Genomic DNA, 20,670 nt, shown 5'->3' with positions numbered 1-20,670 from the left:
ACATTAAAGTAGACGAAGAAGAAGAAGAAACAATGAGTGACAACATGCAAATAGATTCTCCATCCCCACAAGAGATTGATGAAGGGTTATACTCCCGTCAATTATATGTGTTGGGTAAAGAAGCTATGTTAAAAATGCAAAATGCAAATGTCTTAATTGTTGGTTTAAAAGGATTAGGTATTGAAATCGCGAAGAATATTGCTCTTGCTGGTGTTAAATCATTAAGTCTATATGATCCAGAACCTGTTGAATTAATAGATTTATCTTCCCAATTCTTTTTGAATGAATCTGATATCGGACAACCTAGAGATAAAGCAAGTGCTGAAAAATTGGGGGAATTAAATGCATATGTTCCTATTCATGTCATTGATAATATCGATGAAGAAGCATTGACTGGATTTAAGTGTATTGTTACCACCGATATTTCCTTGGAAGAACAATTGAGAATTAACAGCATTACTCATAGTCGTGACATTGGATATATACACGCAGATGTTAGAGGATTATTTGGACAATTATTTGTTGACTTTGGTGAAAAGTTTACCGTTATTGACCAAACCGGTGAAGAACCAAAAAGTGGAATTGTGTCTGATGTTGAACGTGATGGAACTGTAACAATGTTAGATGATAATAGACATGGTTTGGAAGATGGAGATTATGTGAAGTTTAGTGAAATCGAAGGAATGCCAAAGTTAAACGATGGTAACCCACATAAAATTGAAGTATTGGGTCCTTATGCTTTCAAGATAAAGATTGATGAAAGTTATGGTACATACATCAGAAATGGGTTATATACTCAAGTTAAGGTTCCGAAAGAAATATCATTTGAACCATTGTCTAAACAATTACAAAATCCAGAACATGTTATTTCTGATTTTGGTAAGTTTGATAAACCTGCTCAATTACATTTAGGTTTCCAAGCCTTACATGCCTTCAGAAACAGACATGGTGTATTGCCATTACCATATAATGAAGAGCATGCAAACGAAGCTTTCAGATTAGCTCAAGAAATAGCTACTCAAAGTGGATTTGAAGAAGATCTCAATGAAGAATATTTGAAAGAATTGTTCTACCAATCTAGAGGTGACATTCCAGGTATTGCCGCCTTCTATGGTGGTTTAATTGCTCAAGAAGTCTTGAAGAACTGTTCTTCAAAATTCACACCTATTAAACAATGGTTATATTTCGATTCATTAGAGTCATTGCCTTCGAATGATGAATATCCAAGAAATGCAGAAAACAACAAACCAATTGGCTCCAGGTATGATGGACAAATTGCAGTTTTTGGTAAGGCATTCCATGAAAAGATTTCTAACGTCAAAGTTTTCTTGGTTGGAACAGGTGCAATCGGATGTGAAATGCTTAAGAATTGGGCTATGATGGGATTAGGTTCTGGACCAGAAGGTAAAATATTTATCACTGATAATGACTCAATTGAAAAGTCTAACTTGAACCGTCAATTTTTATTCAGACCAAAAGATGTTGGAAAGAACAAATCGGATGTTGCAGCAATTGCTGTTCAACATATGAATCCTGCCTTGACTGGTAAAATTGAATCTAGATTGGATAAAGTAGGACCTGAAACTGAAGATATCTTTGATGATGCATTTTGGTCTAACTTGGATTTCGTAACCAATGCCTTAGATAACGTTGAAGCTAGAACTTATGTTGACCGTAGGTGTATCTTTTACAAGAAGCCATTATTAGAATCAGGTACATTGGGTACTAAAGGTAATACTCAAGTTGTTATTCCAAACTTGACTGAATCTTATTCTTCATCTCAAGATCCTCCAGAAAAGTCTATTCCATTATGTACCTTAAGATCCTTCCCTAATAAGATTGACCATACAATTGCGTGGGCAAAATCCTTATTCCAAGGGTATTTCACTGATTCTCCAGAAAGTGTTAACTTGTATTTGAGTCAACCAAACTTTGTTGAACAAACATTAAAGCAAAACCCAGATATTAAAGGATCATTGGAAAACATTGCTTCATATTTGAATAATCGTCCTTACTCTTTTGAAGATTGTATTAGATGGGCAAGACGTCAATTTGAAGATAAGTTCAGCAATGAAATCAAACAATTATTATACAATTTCCCACCTGATGCCAAGACTTCTAGCGGTGCACCATTCTGGACCGGACCAAAGAGAGCTCCAAAGCCGTTGGAATTCGACCTCAACAATAAGGACCATTTCGACTTCCTTGTCGGTGGTGCCAATTTGTTGGCCTACATTTATGGATTAAAGGAACCAAATGCAGGTTTTGAAGTTTATGAAAAGGCTTTGGAAGGTATGAAGATTGATCCATTTGTTCCTAAATCAGGTATCCGCATTGCCGCCACTGATACAGAAGCTGAAGAACAAGCAAACCAACTCTCTGGCTCTTTTGACGACGAAGAAATTAGAAAGATTGCTGCATCATTGCCAGAACCAAGTTCATTGGCTGGATACAGATTAAACCCAATCGAGTTTGAAAAGGATGATGACACTAACCATCATATTGAATTTATCACCGCTGCTTCCAACTGTAGAGCATTGAATTATTCTATTGAAACCGCGGATGCTCACAAGACTAAGTTTATCGCTGGTAAGATTATTCCTGCAATTGCCACAACTACCGCATTGGTGACTGGATTGGTTTGTTTGGAACTTTACAAAGTTGTTGCCAAAAAGACAGATATTGAGCAATATAAGAATGGGTTCATTAACTTGGCCTTACCATTTATTGCATTCTCAGAGCCAATCAAATCAGCACAAGGAAAGTATAATAACAAGACTTTTGATCAAATCTGGGATAGATTCGAACTTGAAGGTGATATGACTTTACAAGAATTATTAGACCACTTTGAGAAGAAAGAAGGTTTAACCATTTCTATGTTGTCGTATGGTGTTTCCCTTTTGTATGCCTCCTTTTTCCCAGCGAAGAAAGTTAAAGATAGAAAAACTATGAAGTTGACCAAATTGATTAGAGAGGTAAGCAAAAAGGAAATTCCTCCTCACGTCAATTACTTAATCTTTGAAATATGTTGTGACGACGAAGAAGGTGAAGATGTAGAAGTGCCTTACATTTGTGTTAAGATTTAGATTGTTACATATTAGTTCGTTTATTTTTTTTGGATTTTATACAATTAATTATATAGTTCAATTATAAATTTTATATTATTATATTTAGAGATACATTTCCCTTACATTGCGGATTTAGTAATTCTTGCAAGCTCCCCATTAAGCCCAATCAATTGCTCGTACGTCCCCGTTTCTCCCACTCTACCATTTTTCAATACGATAAGTTTGTCGGTAATTTTCATCATTTCTCGATCATGAGTTATAAGTAGAATAGTATACTTTTTAGCCAATTTATTCCTGATCATATCAATTACAACTCTAGTATTGACTGGATCCAAGTTAGAAGTACATTCATCAAATATCAAAACCTTGGGTCTTCTCAATAATGCTCTTGCAATTGACAACCGCTGCAACTGACCACCAGAAACCAAAGAATTAGAACCTTCACCAATTGGAGTTTGAAGTCCCTCTGGTAAAGTAACAACAAACTCTAAAATTCCTACCATCTCAAGCACTTCCAAGACATCAGTATGGGTAATTTGCAATAATGGACTAATTCCATAAACAAGATTATCATAGATTGAACCTTCGAAGAACTTGGGGAATTGGGGGACCAAACTAACTTTTTCTTTCAACCAATCGGGATCAAGCAGGGATATGTCATTGTTACACAAGGTGACTTGACCTGGGTTTGACCCATAAAGACGACACAAAAGAGCGACAATTGTGGACTTACCAGAACCTGATTCACCAACAATACCGACAAGTTCATTCCGACGAATTTCGAAAGATGCATCGACAAGAATTGGATCCTGTGGTCTTAAAGGATAGGAGAATCGTGTATGGTTGAACTTGATACAAGTTTCAGGTATTGATGTGGGTCTTGCATCTCCATCATTTTCAACTTTGGAATAAGGTGTATTTTCTAACAATTTGACAATGAACGTACCTGCTCTTTGTCCTCTTGTTATACCTGGAAGTTGACCAAGCAATGCCCCTGCACTACTCATTGCAAACATTAAAAGTGTAAGTATTTGCATAAATGAACCTACCGTATATTCTAATTCTCCTGTCAATTTCAAACCAAAATAGAGAATAGTACCGGTTGCAACAGCAACCAACATATCGTTCATGGCTACACCAACTGCAGTTCGAATAGCCCTCATAGAACCGACTTTTTGGATTTCATCGAGATTGGAATAAAATGTCTTTTGAAAATGATTTGACATGTTGAAGATCTTGATAGTTTTGATTGCAGTTACTGTCTCGTGCAAATGGTTTTCCAACTTGGCAACACGTGTTTTATACTTATTCTCAGCACTCTCCATAACCGACCCGTAGATCCCTGTAAGGACAAATATCAAGGGTACAAATGACAAACCTACTAGAGCTAATTTCCAACCCGTAACAATTGACCATATAATACCAACAAGAACCATGAAAATCAAATTGAGCCCCACCTTCAAGAAATCAGAAATCAAACTTCTCAAATCTCTTGCATCATTCATCAAAAGAGCAGTTAATTCTGCAGGTTTGGTTTCTTCGGAATCAAAAAATGACATATCTTGATTATTAATTCTTTCAAAAGAGAGTTTTCGTAAGGCAACAATCCACTTCTCACTGGAATACGCTAAAACAAAGTCGGCAACATATGAGGTGGCACCACTAAAGGTAGCAATACAACAAGCAACAATAGACCACTTGATCACTTCCTTTTCTACGTCATTTCCAATAGCAGCTTCAACCGAAGTAGCAAGCAATTTGGCAAAACACATGGCAAAAACTGGATTGGCAGCACCATCCATAATGGAGATAAGAATTCCTAAACCAATCAACCATTTCTGTTGAATACTTGAACGACAGTATTTAAGAATGCTTAGAACCCCCATTATATCTTCCTCCTTGTCCTTGGCTTTGATTGACAACATTTCTAAGTCTTTCAAGATATAGGGATTTGTTTTATAGTTGTAGTAGATACTCCTTCTTTGAACCATTGACTTCTCCTTTTGACTTATTTTATCCACTGCTTTAAAGTCGAATTCTTTAAAAATTGGTTGTTGTTGGATATGCTTGAAATCACCTTCACTCACCACTTGACCGGCTTGCAAAACAACCACATGATCATCAGGCTCAATATTACTAAATTCATGAGTGATAACAATTGTTGTTTTACCATTTCTCCATCTTTTGGTATTTTCATACAACTTATCTCTATTCTTAGCATCCAAAGCACTGAAAGCTTCATCAAGAATCAAAACCGGACAATCTCTCATTTTAGCCCTAGCAAAAGCCAATCTCTGCTGCTGACCTCCAGATAACAGCGACTGTGTCACCATTGAATCGATTCCTTTGGCGTCAATAAGATCTTCCAATAACGCAAATTCAGCAGCTTGATGTATCAAAGTTTCAGGAACCTCACCTAAACTTTCATAATCTTCCAGAACGGCTAAAGCTATATTGTCTCTAATACTTGCATTGAAAACAACTGGATTTTGTTGAACTAAAGTGATATTATGAGTCAACCAACCAGATTCAAAATGACGTAAAGAACGTCCATCAATTTCAATGGAACCACTTTCAATGTCATATAAATTCATTAATATCAATGGTATGGTTGATTTACCGGCACCTGATTTTCCAATTATAAAATTCATTCTTTGTGGTTGTAATGAAAATGAGACATTGTTGAGAATTACTTCATTTCTAGAAGGATATTTGAAACTAACATTATTGAAATTAATAGCACCGTAACAAGTAGGGGGATGCATTTGAAACTTTTCCATATATGGGCTGCTGGCTTGAGATTCATCATAATCCTCATATACAGCGTCTAAATCTAAAAAGGTAGAAATCTTACCAGCGGCTGCATGGGCAGCATTCAAAGCAGCAAGAAGCTCAGTGGTTTGAGCAATTGTGGATCCCAACATCAAGCAAGAAGAGAAGCATGTCATCAACTGTTCAATGTTAACCTTTCCAGTTGTTAACAAATGATTTCCAAACCAAAATGCTTGAACAAACATCATTAAGGTCAAAAATTTCAACATTCCACTATTTGCAGCAATTGCATTAGCAAGTTTGCAATATGCTTTTGCTGATTTATCAATAATCTCATTAAACCTAGCCATTTCGGTGTATTTACCATTAAACACTCTAACAAGTGCTGGAGATACCAAACACCAATCCAAAAGTTTGGAACCTTTTGAAGTGGTTTCATTTTCTTCTTCAGCACCCTTATAGGTCAATCTACCAAACCACCAACCAGATAAAGCCATAACTGGGGACGTTGCCATAACGATCAAAGTAACTGCCCAAGTCTGGTAGAACGACATTGCCACAAGAGAAATAATCAAAGCCAACGATTGTACTGCCATTGCTATAACCTCAGAAGTTCCCTGTCTTAATTCTTCAATACATCTATTAACTTGTGCTAAATTACCCATTAAGTTTTTCTTTTGATCATACCATTTAGCTTCTTCTTTAAGAATCTTATCAAATAATACAGCACGAGCTCTCAGTTGTTGAATTTCTCCAAATCTCATAAAAACAGTCACACCTAACCAAACTAGTAACATTTTGGCTCCTCCGACACCCATGACTGCCCCACATAAGATTCTGGTTTCGTTGAGGAAATCTCCTAATTCTTGTTCACCAGCGTAGAATAGGGCCAAGTTTCCCAATGCTTTCCCATAAAGAAGGGTTGACATGGGAGTACAAACAGCAGAAGCACACATAATGAAGGAACCTAATAAGACCAAAGGAATATCCCTCTTTTCGAAGAACATGAAGACATTTCTTTTGACATCTATTGGAATGTCATCTTTGTCGTTTGATTTGTAATTATCAAAGACGTTCTGTACTTCTAATTTTTCGTCTTCCATTGTATAACTTATGTTGATATTTTATTTTGAACTGCAAAAATTGAATTATTTCATTCTGTAAATTTGTACAACAGCATCCCATTATATACAATTCTTTATCCCCTTTTTAATTATATGAACGTTCCAGCCATATCTTGTTAACTTTTAACTCTAAGCATCATGCATCTTTGATAAACAATTGTGGTTTGATTAAAAATATCCATTTTGGGACATGACAATGTTGGTTGCAAAAAATTCGAAAGAAATTTTTTTTTTTCTCATAGTTAAGAAGAACTGACGCAATAGATGACTATTTGATAAGAAATTAATTACTTAATATTAATTACTCCAGAGTTTGGAAAATGGCAAATGAATTCCCATTGTCCGCCCCCTTATTACTCAACTTTCCATTAAGCTTTGCATTTTCTAAATTGGGTACAAATTTGAACGAATTCAGAATTCTTGTTTGTCAGAATCTTTCCCTCATGAGAACTGTGCGACAAGCATCTACTTAGAGAGTCCGTATGCTCTTCAGTTTAAGCAACCACTTCAAAATATCAGTTCGTTCTATAATGGCATGGTATCGTTTAAAAAGAAACTATTTATTATATAGAAAAAAACGTCTAGTTAATTATTACTATCTTTTCTCAGTTCTCTTAGCTTGGATTGGGAGCGGTTTTTCTAGAGTTGTTGTCACTTTATACATGAACTTACTTTTACTTCATAATCATTTCTAACATCAAGTTATAAACGTCTATACCCACTTACACCTCTTACAGGAGAAGAATCAATTAGATCCTTACTCTCCTCCTTCTCCAACAATTCATACCTCCTAATAACTTCCTCCTGTTGTCGTATTCTATCTTCCAACACCTTCAATTTCCTCTCCACCAGCAGAACCTCAACCACATTCACAGAAGAAGATCGATAATTCCCAAACACAACATTCAGAACCACCAATCCACCCCAAATCAAACCATTAGTCAATAATAAAGATTTCCAACTTATACCATTTAAAAACCCATTAATAATTTCTGCAAATGTTTCAGCGGTAATTTTTGATTTTGCTAATTGTCCCGGATCTCGATTTTGACATTTTTCTAATATTAAACATTCTTTTTCAATTGCTGGGACTCGTTCTTGTTGATTACATCTATTCCGAATATACTGGGTTGAACATTGGGATATTTCATGGATTGCTTCCATTGTGTGAAGTTCAAGTTTGTGATTGATGTCCGATTGGATTGTTTTCATGAATATATAGATTAGATATAGGATTATTGAGACGATTATTATATTGACGAGTAATTGGAGATATAATGCCAATGTATAGGGAATCATTGGATCGAAAAGAATTGAATATCCATTATGTATTTGTGCATCATTGTTTTTGAAAGATTGTCTCGGTATAGATCCTGACTTCTCAGAATGAACAATTTGATTAGATGAAGATGATGGAAATTCACAATTTACAGGATTATCAATCTCACCAGTCTCATCTTTTGTTGATTCCGATTCTGGATGGGATTGTTCAATTATAGATTCTTCATTGGTTGTTTGACGAGAAATTTCCACTGGAGGTAACAAACGTAATTCTTCATGCTTTTGATTATTATCTTTTTGATTGAATGGCATAGCTTCACAAACGTTAACTACGGATGAGTTTCAGTAACATCGCTAAATCAATAAGATGTGAATAATTTTTTTCGGGTTTGATTTGGTGGTCTTTTAGGTGGGGAAATTTGGGGGGCACCAGCAAATGAATAACACTAGATGATGAAGTCATGTCCAATCAACGACTCAAATCCCTAATTCAAACATTTGCATACGACGAGAAAGAAAAACCATCAACCCTGAATTCAACAATCTCACATCCACGAATATCAAAACCGAAACCAAAACCGAAACCAAAGCCCACCACCAACTCCACCACAGGCTCCTCCAACATAAAACTACCAAATCTAAACCCATCACTTTCATCCAACTTGCATATAATATTCGTCGGATTCAATCCCGGTATCCAATCCTCAATCCAACAACACCACTATGCCCATCACAGTAATCTATTCTGGAAACTATTCAACCAATCCCAACTTCTTCAAAAAATCTGCGACACCCACCAGATCCCAACTTCATCAGATGACAAATATCTACACACGCTACTTCAAAAGGGCAGTAGTCATCTAGATGATTGGGGATTGATAAAATATGGTATAGGATTCACGGATCTTGTTCTACGATGTACGAAACGTGCTGAAGAATTATCAATGGTTGAAAAATTGGAAAATGTGCCTCGATTATTGCAAGAATTTAAACTGAGTAAGGTTGAGAATGTTGTGATTGTAGGCAAGGGGATCTGGGAGATGATTGTGAAGTATATTGCCCAGGAAATTAAGGTGAAGTTGAAGTTAAATAAAGTTAATTTCATCTGGGGGAAAGTGGAAGTTGGAAATGATGAGATATATAATTCGGCGATTGAATGGTTGAATGAGAAATTAGAGAGGAGGACTATAGTTTGGGTATTTCCGAGTACTTCTGGGTTGGTTGGTAGCATGTCATATGCTAATAAGCTACAATTATGGAACAATCTAGTTGACCATATATCATAATAGACAGATCCGGGTAATAGATTTGAACCATAAAACGAATGGCTCATATAGTATTAGATAACAATAATGTACATTTTATAAATATTTACACGAGACTATGTACGGAACAACACAGCGCCTTCTCTATTTCCAAAGTTTATAAAAAACCCCATCTAAATCTTTATTATAATTTTCCGCTTTATCATCATCATTAACTTCTTCACCTAACGGACCAAAATTCTTCATAAAAAAATGATCAACATAATATCTAATGGCTTTACATTGTTTAACAGAATAACAATCATTATAATGTAATCGTTTCAATGCTTCCAGTTGTAAATCAAGACATTTTGAAGTCTTTCTCGTCTCATCAATACATGCATCAGGTTGAAGCCAATTCCAATTCTTATAACATTCATGTAATAAATTATGAATCTCGGCACAATTTATACCTGCAACTTGCTTAATTGTCTGTGAACGTTTATATGTATTAAACTCATCATCATATGGATCATTCTTATGTTTTTCTAGTATTTTATTAACTTGTAATTGTTGAGGAGAGACGGTGAAGATACGTTCATGTTTTTTGTCAGGGTTTTCTTGTTGGAAAAACCCTTGAAGATCAGGGGGAAGTTCCTTATTAATTTCTTCGGTATTTTTCCCGAGATTAGGAATAGTATTACTGGATCCAAATGGCCACATTAGAGTAGTTGAAATGTCTGTATGTATGTTTTTAATGTGATGATCTATTTATATGATTTGATAGAATTAATGGCAAGGGAAGTGGAAAATTTTGTATGGGAGTGCGTGCAAACTGCACCAGAAAAAAAGTGATAAACCTTTTTTTTGGTTAAGACACGAACTTTGCAAGATTCAACTTTTTGCAACCCACCCCGGACTTATAAGGATGCCCTATCTAAGACACCTTCAAATAATCGACTTATTTCAACTTCGAATAAATTAAGTAAATTTTGTGAATCAGAAATGATTTGTTTATTTGTAGTTTCATTTCTAACTTTATTTAATTTGATTCTTAAATCTTCAATTCTTGAAATTATTAAAATTCTTAATCTTGAAATTATTGGATATAATCGAATTAATTCAGTATTACTAGCTTTAGTTATAGTATTGGTATTAGTTTCATAACCATCGATAATTAAAGATAATTGTAAATCAATCTTTTGGAAGAATTTAAAGAATGTTACCAATTTATTTAAATCAATTCTTATTGAATCAATGGAAAAATTAGCATTAAAGATATGTTGATAATGATTCAATTGATCTTCTAAATCTCCTAATATTTTAATATAATAATCCATTTGTCCAAATAATGTATTCTTCTTAGAAATGGATATCCATATGATACTTATTAATTCTGATAAATCTTTAATCAATTGAATAAATGAATAAGTCTGAATATTTTCAACTTGTGATTTAATGAAATTTCTTTGAATTTGTAATAAATGTTCATCAATATAATTGATTAATTTTGATTGTTGTTGTTGTGAAATTGGACTATATTCAATTGAATTGAAATCAATTTGAAACAATTGGAATGCTTCTTCAAATGGAAGGGTTATTTGTTGGAATTTATATAGATCCACATCTTCCATTTCTGATTCACTTTCTTCTACCAAATCTGGTTGTCTTAGTCTATTCAATCTTGAATTATTTAGATGGATTGGATATCCGTTCTTCTGTTCATGGGTTTGGAAGTCTGGTTGTTGCTGTTGTGTATGCGAGTCAATGGCTATATTTTCATCCTCAACTTCCTGTTGATCAATTTCAATATTATCATTATCTTCTTCTTCTTCACTATATAAATCTGGATTTAAATCGATATCAGCCAAGGTAGAATCGGGTATTTTTTCACTCGGTAAATCCCTAACTTCTTCATTCGGTGCGGGATGTATTGGGGTTGGAGGTGTAGACATATTGAGAATATATATAGTTAAATTGACTGACGACTTTACCTCAATTAGAATTGGGTGATATAAATTATTTCTTGAGTACATTGGGAAGTCAAGGAGCAAAAAAAAAAAGATCACCAAGTCTAGAAGCTGAATGACGCGAAACTGAAGAAGCGCAAAAATGTCATGAAGAAAATCAATTATCGCGTGAGAGGAAGCGAATATTCGAGATCTGTAAAGCACTGAAGAATAGCCAAAGCTGAATAACTTTCACAAGATATATTACAGATAAGAATGCTTATAGAGTATATTCATATTATTTTTAGAGTTTCACTTATCGATAGATGCATAAGAGTATAACATGAGATATTCAATTGCAAATATAGAGGAATCTCGATACCCGATGTAATATCCTGCATATAACAATTGACAACCTAATTTTTTCATTGTCTTTGTTCTTTTCGTTCGCTCCCGTCATCGGGGGGCACGTCATCATAAAAATCTAAAAATTTTTCTTAGCATTCTTTAAGTCATCACATCACATCACATCACATTGATTAGGTTTTTTTATGAAAGACTCCAAGTATTTATTACTTGAAGAATGAGGTCCCTTAATGATCTAATCAAATTTATAGTTGCATATAGCCTGTACATAACATACCATACAATTACTATTATAGATAATATCCCCACACTCAATCTCTATTGTTCTATTTTTGAATTACTTTGTAGCTTCAATTTGTGTTACAATTAACAGATTTTTTGCAACTTAAAAAAAATAATAATTAGTTTGAGAGATCTCTTTCCTTCGTACCAGCAGATTTTTGGTACCATCACTTGATACTTAATGTTGTATATTTTTTTTTTGATATTTTATTTTTAATTTAATATATGATGATGACACATATTGTACATTGGAAATATGAATGATTAATAATGAAATTTACGAATGATTGTGATGAGGCGATGACAAAGATGAAACCAAAATTTCATTTCATCTTTTTCTTCTTCTCTTTATCTTTCTCTTGTCTTTGTTTCCTATTTAAACTTTTTCTTACACATTTTTGAAATCTTGATAAAGTTAAAATACACATTTTTTAGAAATTTAACATTTGGTTTCCGAATATCAATTCTTAAAAAACAAAGATTGAATTGAACATCCCCTAGACTAACCAACAACAACAACTATCAATCCTCGTACAGCCTACTTCCTTCTCCTACTTCCCCCCTCCTTTGTTTTATAATTTAAAAGCGCAGCAAATCACCAGAAAAAAAAAGAGATCACTCTTTATTTCTGTTCCTTTACTTGATTAGAACAATCAGGGTAACATCATTACACTCGACGATTGGGGAATTATAAATGCCAGTTACTGAAAAGCAACAACAACAGCAGCAGCAGCAGCATGTACAACGACTCCAGCTGCAGCTACAACAATCTCAACAACAACAACAACTGCAAGCTCTCCAACAATCTCAGCAACCACTGCAACAGCAACAGCATAATTCACACCCAGAATCAGGCACCACAATATTAGCAGAACAAACTAATGGACATCAACAACAGCAACAACCGTCGTCAAGTCCCTATCAATCGTTAGATGAATTGAAACCTTCTCAACCACTAACATCTTATGAACCTATTGTTTCCGCATCTTCATCGTTTCATAGAATAAATACCCTACTTGTTACCCCCTCACCAGATTTGGATATATCTTCAGAAAGTGAAATCCATAACCGTCAAGCAATCCAACATGGAGAACATGCTGTAATGATTGATGGTATTGCTACTACACTTGCTCCTCCAGCTCCTCCCATTTCACCTACAGATTCAACTGTTTGCTTTTCCGTTGGTGATCATCAACAGCAAATACCACCTGCTGCTCCTCTTGTGTTGTCCACCGATAGTAGTCCTCCAGATCAACTTGTTCCCATATTTAATATTAATGCTGATCATGATAATAGGAGTAACGTCAATTCCGATATACAAGTACTACCAATTACCAATAATGGAACAACAAACAAAAGTTATACTAATAGAATTATAAATACGACTAATAGAACTAATACTAATAAAAATTATAATACTTGTCATTCAAAATATTCATATGATTATTTTGATCAAATTTCGGATTTTCATTTAATAAATGGTATAAATCATATTCCTCAATTTGAGAATGCATATCTTCATCCAAATGCTCAATTTATAGGTGAACAACAATCAGGTAAATCACGGTTCCATATTAAAGTTGAATTTAAAACTGTTGATTTAATAAATTCGGCCATAACCGGATTTCTTCAAATCTCGGGATTAACTGAAGAGCATTCAGAAATTATAACTTGCTTTAAGGGTGAAATAATTAATAATCCATTATATAAATATAAATGGAAATCAAATAAGAATTCTTTTTATGACCCACAAATTAAGAATTATTCATTTATTACCGAAAATAAATATTGGGGATCATTTCCCAAGAATGATTTCGAGCATTGGAAGAAATTAACCAATTGTTCAGATTTGGATGATGAACAACTCAAGCAACGTCTAAATCGGATCCAACAAGGACAAGAAGATAATCAATTCATATATATGAGATGGAAAGAAGAATTCTTATTACCTGATTCAAGAGTTAAACAGATTAGTGGGGCTTCATTTGAAGGATTTTATTATATTGTTTTGAATGTTGGTGGATATCCTAGTACCGATAATTCAATGTCAAGGAATGGTAGTTTGGAATGTTTGAGATTTTCTAATAATATTGTCCCTGGGTCAATTAGTGGATTGTATTATCATAAATCTTCAGAAAAGTTCCAATCTTTGTCATTGAGATATGTTGCTGATCATGGGGTTTCCAATAATTTTGAGTTTGTTTAGTGGAAACAAGTTTTTTCTTTATATCTATTTGCATCTTTGCTATATATGATAACATGATGTGGGTTTGGTTTGGGTTTGGTTTGGGTCGACTTGGGCTTTTTTATATTTCATGATTTTTTTAATGGGTTGCATTTTATAAGTAATTTTAGGTAATTTTAATAAACAAGTTATATATTATTAACATCTAAACACATTTTCTATATAAAGTCAAACTACATACACGTCCTCTAATCCTTCTTCAAATCTCTATTGGCATAAATCTTGGCAGTGAATGGTTCTTCAAAAAATAAACCAATTCTATACATAACAAACACAATTCCAGCAACCGCAATCCCAGTTGGTTTACCATACCATAAAGCAGTCCCCAAGAAACACAAACTAGATCCATTATACATTGGATTATCATTAATATTAAATGGGAATCCAGTCACTCTTTCATCCATCAAAATCCCAAAATAATCACCAAGATAAGTTCCAGTCACTCCTAATGCCCACATCGAACTCACAACCAACACATTTCCAAACCCGAATGTGAAAACAGCCAATGCTTTAATCAATAAACTATCAATCAATGGTTGATAAGTTGGTTGTGAAGTCAAAGCATCATGATATACATGATCACGATAAATACCTAATCCAAAAATGGTGATTGCTAAAAGATAACAACCTCTTTTAGCAGATCCTGCTAATTTAGTTAAGAAATGAGTGGAGTATTCTAATCGGGCAACAATGTTCCAAAAGATTGGATTGAATGCGATACATCCTATGGCGAATAATAGTTCCGAATTGATGTTGATGTAGTTAGGGAAGTTTTGGGCGAGATAGAGGAGATCGGATGGCAATGTCTCTAATTCTTGTGCTAGGATGGATGACATGATTTGAAATTGAATTGAATTGATTTAAATCCGGATGAATTGATTAGAAGAAGAAGAAGATGAATGAATTTTAAAAAACTCGTTGGAAATTTTTCATCCAAGCAATTTATGCTGTCAAGTTTTTTTTAACAAACTTGGCGTTTATTGATTTAGTTTAATTAGTTACCCAAAAAAATTATTGGGTTATGTTTTTAATCGAAGCATGTGATTTTTTTTGCTGATTGCCAAAATTTCCAAAACCCCAGATTTTGTTTTATTGTAGTACAAAATCACAAAACTACAATCATGCTTAAAAAAATTGATGTTTTGAGTTCAACCAAAAACAATTTACTACCAAAAAGCCCATATACTAATGACAAACAAGAAGGTCGTATTCTATTAGAATTATAATCTTAAGCTACATTTTGTTGAAATAAATAGGGGTTTAATCCAATTTCAAAAATGCCAAAGTTACTGGCACATGACACCAAAGTCGGGTAACATGCACCAAATTTCTAAATTGAACAACAATATCCATAAAGATAGAATTACATGTGTTTATAATATTGCACTGATAATAATATTAATCAATACAACGACTTATTGCAGCCAATAGCGTAGTCTAGATTAGTCATATTTTCTCCAAAATATGTTCGTCAAAGAAATTGTCATGTTACTGCAAAAAATGTTGTAAAAATCGCAAGAAATCAATTTTTTTTGCAACCATTTATTTTTAGTTAGTCACATATATTAGGAATCGGTTGCGAAACCTTGCTTTATCATATTTCGTGACTCCCTTCATTACAATCTATTGGATTTTGAATATGAAGCTAAGCATTGGCTTCATAATTCGATGACTGCCCACTTGATACATTTGTTTATAGCAACTAGCATGTCCATGACTACGGGGTTTGGGAAAACTTCACCAACTATTCGCTTTGGAGAAGACTATTGGTCTCCACATACCACAAGCCATCCCTTTGATACAAATGTCACTTTGTGGGGTCCCACATATCCTGGAAACATCTGAAATGGTATCCAACACTTACCTTATTCAACCAATTTATTTTACTCAGTATTCTCATCAACCCTTGCGGAAGTTTTTCATTGGCATGTTGTTCTCTATCGTATGACCCGCTTCTTATTTACAGAAGCAGCATTATTCCCCACGAATGTAGGAGATGAATTTCTATGAGCCCACTTCAAACAAAACTCAGTTTGACTATCGCGGTGGAGTCAGCAATTTCCACTTTGATTTTGTATTAGTGGTGGTGGGTTATGAGTTTTCCCTTTTTCGTTTGTAGAAAGCAAAAACTTTAATCAGGAGCACCGCGGACAGCGCTTCCCGAGTCCAATGTAATTATGCTATGCCTGATTTCTCGAATTTATTTAAGATTCGTGGCTTTGGTTGAGTGATATAAGCTCTGACACTATGATAACTTTTTCTCGTATCAATCACTCTATACGAATATAACTAGCTGAAAATTGGAATGTACTTGGTCTGATTTAAAGGACCAACTCGTTTATGATAATGGATTCTTAAAGAGCTATTGTAGCCTTAGATTGTATTAAATTTCCCCTTGGCGAATAGCATGTGTATTAAATGTACCTAAACATTCACACTAATAATTAAACATTTTTCAACTTGTCGATTCTATTGCTACTCCCCTGCCCCACTCCTACAATTGCTCGACTATATCGAAGTTCATAACCATAGCGGCGCGAGTCTCCGAAGGTCTGTCCGAAAGGAGTGTATATGAACTGCAAGCATCGGCTGTTGTCCATAGAGATAATTTAGTAAAGGTGCGTCCAACCCCGTTGTGACATCGAAACTAAGCTTTCTCTAAGTTGTCAGAGCTCAGAAGGCTTGGGAAATTGACGCCGATATTTCTGACACCTGCACCCCTACACATCTCTACCAATACTTCAATACATCATTAATGGAAAAACTCCGCCCTGCTTCAACATATCAGGGAATTTTCTATACTAATGCGATTAGCAGTTGACATCTTTGTCAGAATTGGAGTTTTTTACTTTGTGTACGACCTGAGATCTCCCAGGAGTAGCTTTTATTTTAAGCACAGTTGATTTTTGACGAGTGTTCTTTAACAACTCATCTAGAAGAGCAATAACTTGTTGGATAACTCCACTAGTGCTTATAATGTCTCTAGCTTAAAAAGATCCGTATGACCAATCACATTTTCTCTTTCAAGAGATTGGTCAAAATCAGGAAAATAAAGTTAAAATAATTAATCTAAAGGGAACCATAATTCCGTTCAGAGGTTATAGCGGAATTAACGAGATAAGAGATGGCGAATGAAATCTCAGTGAACTATTCTTCATATTATACTTCTCTGTTTATCCCAAATATCATAACCAACCATATAATCTCCACAGATTACCCCACACTGTCAGTGATATCTAGCTGAATATAAATAGGACCCCAGACCACCATTTTTAAGGCATGGATCTTCTACGGTTTCACTTCCAATAACAACAAAATGGACCAAAAACTTACACAAGACTGCAGCTCAGACTCCAAAGAGAACGAAGCAATTCAGCTTCCCGTAGTCGACCCTGTAATGGAAGAATTCCATTTATTTAATGAGAAGCCTGATTTTTCAGCCGCAGCAATCAGAAGTTACTTTGGAACAAGATTTTCAACACTCATGGATTTGCCCTTACACCACAGAGAGGAAGGATGGTTCGAAGTGGTCAATCCATTCCCAGCATTAAGGGAAATGACAGCCAGTAATTGGAATTTTTGTTTATTGGGATTTTTTGCTTGGTCTCTTGATGCAATGGATTTCTTTTGTGTTTCTGTCGCTGTTCCTGAAATTGCTGAAACTTTAGGTGTGTCCGTTACTGACATTTCATGGGGAGTCACAGTGGTTCTAATGCTTAGATCCGTGGGTGCTCTTATATTTGGTCTTGCTTCAGATTATATTGGAAGAAAGTGGTCATATATCCTAATCGCTGCATTATTCATTGTTGCTGAGGTTGGTACTGGACTTGTGCAAACATATCATCAATTTATTGGAGTTAGAGCTTTGTTTGGAATTCTTATGGGAAGTATGTATCCTGTTGTGACAGCTATAGAAGGACAGCCCACGAGAGCAAGATCGGTTATTTCTGGTATGTTTCCAGCTGGGTATAATCTCGGATACAACTTCGCAATCATCTTCTATTTGGCTTTTGCTGATACCTATAAACCAGGGGAAGGATGGCGATCGCTTTTCTGGTTTTCAGGTGGATTGTCAATTATATTAATCGTTTGGAGATTTCTCTCGCCCGAATCCCCAGAATACCTTAAAATCCTACAAAAGAAGAAGGAATTCAATGCCGAAGTTCAAAAAGGTCATGGATTCTTAAAGAAGGTTGACTATAGTGTATTTGTGACCCTTAAGACCGAATGGCTAGTTTTCCTGTACCTTGTCCTTTTATTTGCCGGGTTTAATTTTATTTCCCATGGGACCCAAGATTTATATTCCACTCTTTTAACTAAACAATTTGATGTTACTTTAAATAAGAAGACAATCATCATTGCCATCAGTAATATTGCAGCTATGCTAGGAGGTGTTACTATGGGGTCAGTTTCCGAGCTTTTCGGAAGGAGATTAACGATTCTCATTTGTATGCTTTGGTGTGGTGCTTTTGTTTACCCAGCATACTTCAATGCTGATAAGAATTGGTGGGCATTTGTATTGTTAATGTTTGGAACTAATGGATCTTGGGGTGGTGCAGCAATCCATCTTTTAGAGTTGGTGAACTCAACACATAGAACCTTATTATCCGGTTTAGCTTATCAGATGGGGAATTTAATTTCTTCTGCTTCTATGACCATTGAAGCCAAACTTGGGGAAAATTTCCCAATCGAACGTGCAGCAGAAGGGGTGTATGATTATGCTAAAGTTATGTGTATTTTCTCGGGAGCAATCTTTGCGTATATGGTTGTATGCATTTTTCTTGGTCCAGAAAGATTCCACAGAGAAATCAGAGTCGTGGAGCACGATGAAGATCAAGCTATTGAAAAAGTCGCAAAGCTGCAAGTTTAGAGAAGCAAACCTGGGCTTTTTTTAGATATGACTTTCTATAACTTGAATGATATGAGATTGTTTTTGAAAATGATTTGTAGTATTTTTTATATAGTGTGTTCTCTTGTATATTGTGGAATACCAACGAGTATACGGTAAGCTTCAAATCAATTCAGGGGGAGCTTCTCCGGGGTAATTACACCGAGAAAGACAATCCAATAAAGATCTAGAGCGATATACAAGGAAGTTCGAAAGTCGCAGTCCTTCAATCCAGTGCTTTAGTAAGAGCTAGAGATTGATTAGATGCCAAACGAAACGAGGAACACATGGAGTATAGAAACCAATCGACTGACGCACCTGGCAATCTGGGGATAATGATCAGGTTTTAAGCAAAAGGAGGAACAATTCTTCCAGAGCTGAACTGTTAGAGGTATGATTCTATTTTAGACACTTCAGACAAGCTTCAACTTCTCGTTCCACCGAATATAGTTTCACTCTTAGGGTGTTAACCTCCGGGTAACATCTCTCTTGAGGGGACTGTACATAAGTACACCTTAGATCACCACCTTTCAAACTACGCCATTGTTCTCGTATCCTCTAGTGACGACGTGGTAATTTATTTAGTCAATATGAATCGAAAGCCAACAAACTAAAGGTTCAACCCCACCACCTCTACACGGATCAAAACATGGATTCTCCACACAATAATCCTGATATCGGAAATACTGAAAATACTGAAACTGACAAGGTTCAAAACTTAAATGAACCAATATTTTCATGCTAACCAATACAAGCTTCATCCCCATCCCCCCTCCCTTAATTCAACAACCTCACATTCAAGCTAATCTCGACTTCGCACAAGTAATTTTTGCCGCAATTACTGAAATGACGAAGTTCATTGTAATGGCATTAAGAAACCCTCAGACACTCCCTTCAGTTAATCGACTGGAAATGCAAGCCAGCTACATGAAATTTAGCCGCAACAATCGCATTCCAAGTTTTCCGAGAATTAGAAGGACTTAAAGCGGAACCACTTAATCTGTTAGGATTTATGGCCATCGTGGTCATACATTTTGAAGATGCGGGGCTAACAACGGATTTAGATTTAATTAATACTGAAGCCCTGGCACCTACCGACTTCAGATAAACTTTTAACTTTAGTTAGAAATTTAATAAATTAGTGGAGTAGCATTTAACTCATCAGTCGATTTGTATAATTTTAAACAATTGCCAAGCTTTCAAACTTACAAACAACTAGTCAGCAAAGCTCGTAAACCATTTCTGGGGACTTTGAAAAGACTATTTGTTATCAATTTGTCGAGAAAACTATTCCAACCAATAGCTCATACTAAAGATATTACCGGAAATCGGTGACTGAGATTCCGTCGGCTAACCTATCTGTGGAACTACTTAACATTGATTTCAAACATTTTGACAACAAAGATAAGGAACGTTCTAGAGAACAGGAATAGTTCAACTAGCCAAAGTTC

General features: G+C 35.1%; 9 protein-coding genes across 9 annotated transcripts; 4 read left to right on the top strand and 5 right to left on the bottom strand. All coding sequences in view use genetic code 12, as the record gives it.

The window, feature by feature from the left end:
• Positions 1–44: 44 nt before the first annotated feature.
• Positions 45–3,086, top strand: UBA1 (E1 ubiquitin-activating protein; the record flags this gene model as incomplete). The annotated part of the gene is made up of 1 exon (XM_049410481.1): positions 45–3,086. One exon carries the CDS (start codon positions 45–47, stop codon positions 3,084–3,086), a length of 3,042 nt encoding a protein of 1,013 aa, XP_049265983.1.
• A 101-nt stretch (positions 3,087–3,187) lies between these two features.
• On the bottom strand, positions 3,188–6,943 carry HST6 (ATP-binding cassette alpha-factor transporter; the record flags this gene model as incomplete). The annotated part of the gene is made up of 1 exon (XM_049410480.1): positions 3,188–6,943. The coding sequence occupies one exon, from the start codon at positions 6,941–6,943 to the stop codon at positions 3,188–3,190; it is 3,756 nt and encodes a 1,251-aa protein (XP_049265982.1).
• A 723-nt stretch (positions 6,944–7,666) lies between these two features.
• On the bottom strand, positions 7,667–8,557 carry J8A68_000769 (uncharacterized protein; the record flags this gene model as incomplete). Its single annotated transcript, XM_049410479.1, has 1 exon — positions 7,667–8,557. The coding sequence occupies one exon, from the start codon at positions 8,555–8,557 to the stop codon at positions 7,667–7,669; it is 891 nt and encodes a 296-aa protein (XP_049265981.1).
• Positions 8,558–8,706: 149 nt separating this feature from the next.
• Positions 8,707–9,531, top strand: J8A68_000768 (uncharacterized protein; the record flags this gene model as incomplete). The annotated part of the gene is made up of 1 exon (XM_049410478.1): positions 8,707–9,531. The coding sequence occupies one exon, from the start codon at positions 8,707–8,709 to the stop codon at positions 9,529–9,531; it is 825 nt and encodes a 274-aa protein (XP_049265980.1).
• A 123-nt stretch (positions 9,532–9,654) lies between these two features.
• J8A68_000767 (uncharacterized protein) lies at positions 9,655–10,212 on the bottom strand (the record flags this gene model as incomplete). Its single annotated transcript, XM_049410477.1, has 1 exon — positions 9,655–10,212. One exon carries the CDS (start codon positions 10,210–10,212, stop codon positions 9,655–9,657), a length of 558 nt encoding a protein of 185 aa, XP_049265979.1.
• A 197-nt stretch (positions 10,213–10,409) lies between these two features.
• J8A68_000766 (TFIIH complex subunit) lies at positions 10,410–11,444 on the bottom strand (the record flags this gene model as incomplete). Its single annotated transcript, XM_049410475.1, has 1 exon — positions 10,410–11,444. The coding sequence occupies one exon, from the start codon at positions 11,442–11,444 to the stop codon at positions 10,410–10,412; it is 1,035 nt and encodes a 344-aa protein (XP_049265978.1).
• Positions 11,445–12,780: 1,336 nt separating this feature from the next.
• On the top strand, positions 12,781–14,292 carry J8A68_000765 (glucose-induced degradation complex subunit; the record flags this gene model as incomplete). The annotated part of the gene is made up of 1 exon (XM_049410474.1): positions 12,781–14,292. The coding sequence occupies one exon, from the start codon at positions 12,781–12,783 to the stop codon at positions 14,290–14,292; it is 1,512 nt and encodes a 503-aa protein (XP_049265977.1).
• A 227-nt stretch (positions 14,293–14,519) lies between these two features.
• Positions 14,520–15,167, bottom strand: OPI3 (bifunctional phosphatidyl-N-methylethanolamine N-methyltransferase/phosphatidyl-N-dimethylethanolamine N-methyltransferase; the record flags this gene model as incomplete). The annotated part of the gene is made up of 1 exon (XM_049410473.1): positions 14,520–15,167. One exon carries the CDS (start codon positions 15,165–15,167, stop codon positions 14,520–14,522), a length of 648 nt encoding a protein of 215 aa, XP_049265976.1.
• A 2,480-nt stretch (positions 15,168–17,647) lies between these two features.
• J8A68_000763 (uncharacterized protein) lies at positions 17,648–19,201 on the top strand (the record flags this gene model as incomplete). Its single annotated transcript, XM_049410472.1, has 1 exon — positions 17,648–19,201. One exon carries the CDS (start codon positions 17,648–17,650, stop codon positions 19,199–19,201), a length of 1,554 nt encoding a protein of 517 aa, XP_049265975.1.
• Positions 19,202–20,670: the final 1,469 nt, after the last annotated feature.

Source organism: Hemisphaericaspora subhashii (genome assembly GCF_019202705.1).
Source record: "Hemisphaericaspora subhashii strain CBS 10753 chromosome Unknown scaffold5, whole genome shotgun sequence".
In the NCBI taxonomy this organism is placed as follows: Eukaryota; Fungi; Ascomycota; class Pichiomycetes; order Serinales; family Debaryomycetaceae; genus Hemisphaericaspora; species Hemisphaericaspora subhashii.
Note: the sequence above shows the minus strand (reverse complement) of the source record. Positions and strands in the feature narration are given on the sequence as shown.